General features: G+C 34.4%; 1 protein-coding gene across 1 annotated transcript; it reads right to left on the bottom strand.

Moving 5' to 3' along the window:
- On the bottom strand, positions 1-2,598 carry LOC146946802 (uncharacterized). Its single transcript, XM_085748313.1, has 9 exons — positions 2,384-2,598; positions 2,041-2,288; positions 1,845-1,941; positions 1,637-1,758; positions 1,455-1,539; positions 1,107-1,346; positions 872-968; positions 588-776; positions 1-210 (listed from the first exon to the last, which is right to left on the bottom strand). The coding sequence occupies exons 1-9, from the start codon at positions 2,596-2,598 to the stop codon at positions 1-3; spliced, it is 1,503 nt and encodes a 500-aa protein (XP_085604439.1).
- Between the last annotated feature and the right edge of the window lie 5,759 nt (positions 2,599-8,357).

Raw genomic sequence — 8,357 nt, 5'->3', positions numbered from 1 at the left:
CTACTGAGGAAAATTCCCAACTGCAAGTGACAAAGCAGCATCACCCAAATCCACAGGTTCTTCTGGAGAGCTGGGAACACCTGACACATATGCATAGGAAGTGGATGGTTCATCCAAATTCAAGTTACCAGCGAGAGATAAAGCAGTCGAGACAGGTCCTCCATCCGCGTCGGAGGGTGGAACTTCAGCAAAAGGGGGCTTGAACACACACTGAAAAATGGAATTGATAAAAAAAAAATTAGCGTACATTGGCGGTGTGTTCACTGATAGTGTAAAAAACAAATGAAACAATAAAAGAACATTAGGACTTAACAAATGGTTTTGTTCAAAGACTAAATGAAATCATCCATGATAGTCCACATGTTTTTAGAAGCAATTAAAATTCCATAACCCACAGATGACAACAATAACCTCACTATAAACATGGAACAAAATCAACTGACTTGGCTATCTATATGCCATATGCAACACAAAATAAGGAACCAACAGTCTACATAAACAACACATGAACATTAGCATGACCACAACAAACACGGAAAAATCCTCAATAAAATATGCTGCCTTTTTTCGTTTCTTAAGAGGCTTACCCTAATTGAAGTATAGTTGTTCCCAATGGCATGGTAATTTTTTATTATCTCCGAATCATTGATAAGGCATACTGCCTCAAATTTTTCCCCGACCAGCCTTCCCAAAGGAGGTGTCTTCTTCACAATGAAAAGAAAATCTTTCCCCTTCAATTCCTTAAAACCTTCCTCGCTCAGTACATACCTTAAACCCTACACAACATGGGCATATGCAAAAATTATGAATGAATTAAAAAATTATTTAGATGATTGCACCATAACCTACGAACATAAAAAAAAATACACACCAATCTATTGAAATTCACAATGGAAAGGCCATAAAGCAGTTGATCAAAACACTGAAATCTAGCAGTGACATTGCCATCATCAACAACAATCATCAACCTACACAATACACATAATTTCACCTCTCGTACAAAAATATATGAACAAAGCAGATAAAAACACATGGCTGAGATGAAAATCCTTACTTGATAGACGCATTGATAGTAGTTAGGTTACATGTTCCACAAACAAACAAACATGCCATTCTTTTCAATCATCACTGATTCACACCCACACAAAGGATACCATATCTTCTCAAACTGAAAGCAACTAACAATCCTAGCCATAACAAAAAACAACCAATCTTCACCGGTATGAAACAATTCAGAAACAGATTTTCTGGGAACAGTCATATTGAACTTGGAATCATGTGGAGTAACGGCAGGATATGAATGAGGAACATGACCAACTCGGATTCTTTTCCTAGACATCACAAACCTGCAAAGAAAATTGGAACCAAAGGCCACAAATTAGAACGTACCAACAATATATGACAGCAAAACAATAAATTACCATTACCATAAAAAACACAATCTAAAAACCAACCTATTCTTGAAAAGAAGAGCCTCAGAAATGGCTGGATTGAACAATAACCTTGTTACCTTTTCAACAGATTTTACCAACATAACTCCTACAAAAATTACACAATCACCAAAACAGATCTCAATCGATGAAAATCGCAAAAAAAACAAAATAGGAAATAAACCTCAACCAAACTTTGCACACACCTCCATCCCTACTAGACTTAACAAACTGGATCACAACTATTGGCAAAACATTTTTGCTTCGCCTCAACATATCCTTGAAGATAGCAATGTTACTTCCACTCAGTGCACATTCAACCTTCCTCCTACATATTAAAAAAAATCCAAAACGTAAAGAACTCATCAAGTGCAAAGCTGATGACCAAACATATTTTAAGTAAAGGAAGTTTACCTATCATCAGTAAGTTCAAGCCTAACCACCATGGACATGTTGTCAGATGAATCAACAACATAGTCATAGTATAAGCCAGTCAATAGACCCATGACATCTGCAAAAATCATAGAGAAAACAACTTTAACACACTCATGGCCACAAACCAAACAAAGTTTTGAAAACAAACATCAAGGGAACTCACTAACTAAATGACAGTTCCCAAATACATGCTCCCTGATCTCCTTTGAAGAAGACAGTGACACACCAAATCGATTGATCATATAGCTATCATCCAAATGAACTTCCGAGCTTCGAATGAGAGATATCTTGTAGTCATGTGTAGTAGGCATAGACAACCCAGTATCTCGATACACATTAAAATAGGAAATAACATAGACTTGACCTTCCCTGATCAAATTCCTAAACCGGTCTACAACTCGAGGTGGAACAGTAGTGTGGATCCTACCACCGTGCAAACCATGCAAGAAATTTCAAACCTTTGTACAATACATGGATCTAAAAACAAATAACAACCTCAGATAAAAAAACACAAAAACAAAGATTCATAGTAGTGAGGGAATGAAGGAAAACATTGAACACTTATATCCTGATCAACCAAAATCATCTCAGTTGAGATAAGCTTCCCAAGTATGATAACACTCTCGTTATTCCAAAGCCTTGAAACCCTTGCCTTAATCGTCCATCTAGTGCTGGGAGGCCTAACCCTAGCCACAGGATTTATAGTACCCCTCACTCTGACTCTAAGATGCATAATGAACACTAACTTCTAAGTAGATTATAAAGGTAGGAGTTATCTAGTATTTAAAGAAATGAGGGATAGTGCAAGAATGGTCGTGTGTAAAGCTTAAGAGAGTAGAAGCATACAACTGAAATAACACATGGACCTCAAATTTATAAAATTGGAATTCGAAATTGAAACAACACCACACAACTAAATAAATATATAAAATCAGACACGTCCGTTTGTTTTGAAAATTACTGTTTAAGAAGGTGAAATCCCACCAAGTCACGTGACATTTGATTTGGAGTGAGCAAAAATCCAACATAATATAAAATCTCATATAAACTTGTGAGAAAAATAAAAAAACTGATGAGCCAGTATAAAAAATGATGTAAAAAAGCCAGTATAAAGTGAATTGTCACACCACAATTAGAAAAAACATGATACAAACACATTTATCAATAAAACCCAGTCAAGTAATATACTACGTGGGTTAGTCTATAAGCCACCCCTATGACATAAAAAATTGGTCACCTAGTTGTCTTAGTCTAAATCATCACCCCAACAAAAAATTGCATGTATATTTTGGGATCAAAACCACAAAATAAAATTAAACAACTTTGCATCTCACAAAATAGCAATTTATTGTCTCATCAACGTACATGTTAACCAAATAAATTATATGCAGTTTAATTCAAAAATATTAAAATTATCCAAGAATTCATCAAACGCCGAATTAAAACGAAGATTTTAAGACCCATTAACATAGATACTGACTATTCGACACCGTACACCACACAAATTACATATTTTTTCAAAATAACATCTTTCAAATATGATTATTATGAAAACGATGAGATAAAAACGATGAGTTAGAAAGAATGACATTTTAAGTTGAGCTACCAAAACAAAATTTTGTATTTTAAACTTTCATTTGAAAATTCTCGACTAAAAGGGATATATTTGAAGTTCCATACTACACTACAAACAAAAGTATTTCTCTAGAGAGAACCTCAAATAAAACTTATTTGGACAAAAACATGATTTATAAGATTTATGAATAAAATGTTATTGAGACATATGACTAAATTATTTCATTTAACGTTGTCAACATTCAACTTGGTATTTTTCTAGAATTTAATAAAAAGTTACTAAATAGGAAAATATTTAAAAAGTAGTAGTCAATCAAGCTGCACCATGAGACGTTGCAGCCATAGGAAAAAAATAATGAAAAATAAAAACATATAAGTTTGCATCACTGCTACAAACAAAAAAAAATTAAGAAAGTGGTAGTCAATGGTCCAAGAGGAAATAGAGGGGTGGGAGAATCGCAAAAAAGGATGCTGACGCACATATTGGCTTGATGTGAGAAAATAAGCAACCCACCATGCCCTGATATACACACATGAGTCACTCCATCAAGAAACCTTTCCATATTAGTCAATGAACCATTCCACAATGACATGTCACACCAGGAAAGAACAAAAACAGTAACATACCACCCAATACCACCAAATATGTTACAAAAATCACCAGGAGTTATAATTTATTTCCATGGGTTTTGTACAAACATTACCCATTTAGTTTGGCTGAAATAATATACTTTTGGCTAAGATACCAAAATATACAAATAAATAATTAAAAAATAGTCTAAGAATAGTGACCCACTAAGGTAAAAACATAAAAACAATCATTGGTCTACAAACGTACACTGATAAAATATTTGTCTTTACCCAATTCAACCTTAAATCCAAAGTTTAGCCTTTACCATACAACAACAATCAACATTAAATCATATAAAGCATAACCAAACGGTCCAGCCAATTCCTAAAGTTAGGTGACTATATACTACAAAGCAAAGCAAACACTTTGATTATACAAAATCATAACAGCACATTCATGTAGAAATGGATATGATAATTCCAACCCCCAATCATATAAATATATAAGAAATTCAAAGGATTACATTCATTCACCACAGCGTCATCCTAACCCAAGAATAAACACTTAAGCAACTCACCGTTACACACACTTGATCACTACGCTAAAAACCACAATCCCTTGATAGCCAATCAAACGCACAAGGGACATCAAATACAACCAAATTACAGTAACATAGAGATGCGATATGCACCTTAATAATACAATCAACCGCACATGATGGGATACAACATACAACAAATTGCAAGGAAAATAATTATTCATCCTACAACCTAGTTCACACCGAAATGAAACAAAACCCCTGCATCCAAAATAACATACAATTCATGGGCCCAAATCAACTATTCCAGCCTTAACAGGTATAGCAATATCAACCTTATCAGTGTCACCAAACAATTCATTCAACTTTCTCTTGACCCTTTGACTGTCCATCTTGCACACAACTGAATCCTGCACATGGCATTGCAAGTCTTTCCCAAAACCCAACAATCTTTTCTTAACACCATGAATCTCCACACTGCCCACAGCAGACTCAACCACAGAGGATTCAAGAATTTTTCCATGATCAGCATCCTCTGAGACATCAGCAAGTTCATCAACATTATGCACCTCCAAAGCACCGGAAACAAAGTTAACAGCGCCAGCTCCCTAAAACAAAAGTAGTTTATCCATCAAAACATTATCATCCAAAGTTCACATTCAATTACAATTTTCTGCAATAAACAACAACAAAGCTCATTACGCACCAATGAACCGTATGTAGAGTGATTAGGATCCAAAAATATCTCAAGCAACGAATCATCGAAGAAAACCCCAAGGACATCATACTCCAAAAATGAAGGATCATGGCCTTTCAATCGCTTGTTAACATTGAAAAGCAATGGATCACAAGCTCAATGGGATATAGACTGGAACCTTCACACTGCACATCAACAACACAAACTGAACAAAAGGAAAAGGTGGAACAACACACCACTATTACCATAACTAATTACTATAAGGACATTGTCTATTAAAAATCATTACCAAAGACATCAAGGTCTTGCAAGTATCACTTGCAATAGCCCTAACAACATCATCGCAAAGAAGAAACGTTGTTTCACTGTCAAGGGTACCCACATTGACCTTAAGCCTAAACCTGAAGTAAATATTCACACTCCACACAATTAAATTGATTGGGCAATAAGGATCGCCTGGAACACACATCATACAATAGAAAATAATGAAGTAAGCATCAATACCTGGGATCAAACCCCACGGGGTCTTCGGGGAACCACATATCAACTCCTTCCTCCACTCCCAGATAGCAAGCAATCACAATGGCAATTCCCTCCTCACGTGATGAGAAAAACTAAGAAAAACATGTCACCCTTTTGTCCCCAACAAAATCAGAAAAGTTAGCCATGAGGAAGGAAAGCAAAGGTGAGGAAGAAACGCATTAACCTACCAACATATAAATAGAGATATATGGCAAGTGAAGAGGGAAAACCCACAATTCAAAAATTCTCACCTTAGGAAAGACATACTAATTTATTATTAAAATGACCACAATTAATATTATTTTACTCTTAACAACACCAACACATGGCCAACACATTAGACAACAGAAACATACATGCTTTAGGGTAATTGTCTGCTAAGTTGAATCTTCAAAACACAAAAAAGACAAACCTGTCACCATGGGGCACATTGCTGACATCAAACTACATAAAACTTACTAGATGAATGCCAAATATACAAATAAAGGAGTACAAAACAAAAACATAAACAACAACAAAATCAAAAGCCAAAGATATGTAACAAAATACAAACCAACAATTGTTTACAAAACCACAATCCAAAACTTATTGATCGTATTATCCAAGCACAGAGCAAAAACACCACAAAGATCAATAATCCAACTTGCACAAATAAATGGAAAAGGTGGAAACAACAGTTGAGAAGCACCACAAAGATCAATAAACAAAGAGAGGTAAACCAATATTATGTTGGCAATCCTTGCATTACACCAAAGATATTACACCTATACATATGAAATTTTTCATACCTTCATAAATGGAGAATAATTGATGTATAATTGGATTAGAAGATTAAGGTCCCTTTTAGAAAGCTCCCCACACCTGTCATTGCCTAAAACATAAATAACAAAAAAAAAATCCATAAATCATAGTTGAGGATACCAATTTACATCCATAAACAAACAAAAATTCTTACTCCTCTACTAATATCCAAAATGCAAAGTATTATAGACCCAATAGGCAGGGCATTACCTAAAAAAAGTACAATGACTTTCACTGCAACAAACGCAAATACTACACAACTTATACTCTGCAACTGCTTGACTGATATTCTTAAGAAAAAAAAAAGAAGGGAACAAAACAATTCTTGTCAAAAAACTTAAAACCCCATGCATACAATACACACTACAAAAAAGTGAATAGAAAATAGGATCCCAAAACAGAAACGAACATGGAGGAATGGGTAATTTTCAACAATAGATACAAATAAAGGATTGCACTCATGATCCCTAACTGGACGGTAAATAACCCACGGATCTAGCCAAATCAGCGATTGCTTATAAAATTAAATTGATTCCAGAAAATCAGACTGCATGCATCAAATTTAAGGAAATAAAATACTAAGTTACACCTAAAACTGATTCAAAAAATACAAAATAGTGACATAGAGGGGGAACTCGATTTCTCCCCAGACATGGTTATGGGACAAAAAGAGTTGATGTAAAATTGATCGTTTCTAACCAAACAATTGCCTCAAATATATCGTTGAATTTCTGGAACAAATAGCACTCAATTGAATTTCAGGAGAAGAATAACAAACAAAAACTGAAGCGATATATAGGATGAAGAGATATAAAGGATGGGCTCAGCAAGTTCACTGAAGACCAGTATTGATTGGATCGGGCCAGAGAAAACTACCTATTGGGCCAATCAACATAAATGGATGGGTCCATGTACCGACTTTAAAACACTAACACAACATATATATTTCCACTGGAACACCCTACCTTTCATAAAAATAATTTTTTTTTTCCAAACAATCTTTGGGTTTAGGCTATAAAAGTCACATACATTAGAACATTAAGCTGGTATTGATGGTTACATCTCAGTTATTTAAATCCCAACCAGTATTATGTAATTCACTCTCTCGAAACATCCTTATAACTCTCAGCCTAAAATTAGAATTACACTGAGGAACAAAAAATAGAATGTATCCATAAAAACTGTTGAAAAATATCATTCTCATTCATCCTCAACATGAGATACCTTGACAATTGAGTAAGGGTGGAAGAATTAATCAATCGAGCAAATGACTCCAATTACGACACTAATAAATGCACAATTTTACAGCTTTTTTTTTGTAAATAATATTGTAGTCCTAGCTGTCATACCCCAATTTTTGACCTAAGATATGTTGAAACAAAATCCTTTTTTATTATTTTAAGGATTACAAACATATTTATTTAAATTCATCTTGTTATCTACTTATGATCTTTTGTGAGAAATGTTACATAAAGAATGATCTCAAGAAAGCTCTCTCCCTCACAAATATCATTTACGCAAAAGAGGACAAGAATGGACTTTATGCATAATGGCTTATGAATCATTAAGAGCAAGAATATTTGTTATGGAATGATTGTCTCACCAATTAAAGAAACAAAGAACATAGGACTTGATTTGGTAAAATGTACATTTATGGGCTTTAAGAGAATGTTGGATCCATTAAGGACATTGACCCATAAAGAGAAAAATATCTTTTATCATAAAATGACACCCAAAAGTGACAAAGCAATATGTCATGGCATGACTTCATCATGAAGGTGAGAAAAA

The sequence above is a fragment of the Medicago sativa genome, chromosome 2 (genome assembly GCF_051527215.1).
Source record: "Medicago sativa cultivar Bolivia chromosome 2, Bolivia_mono, whole genome shotgun sequence".
NCBI classification, from domain to species: domain Eukaryota; kingdom Viridiplantae; phylum Streptophyta; class Magnoliopsida; order Fabales; family Fabaceae; genus Medicago; species Medicago sativa.
This window is presented reverse-complemented; position numbering and strand designations above follow the sequence as displayed.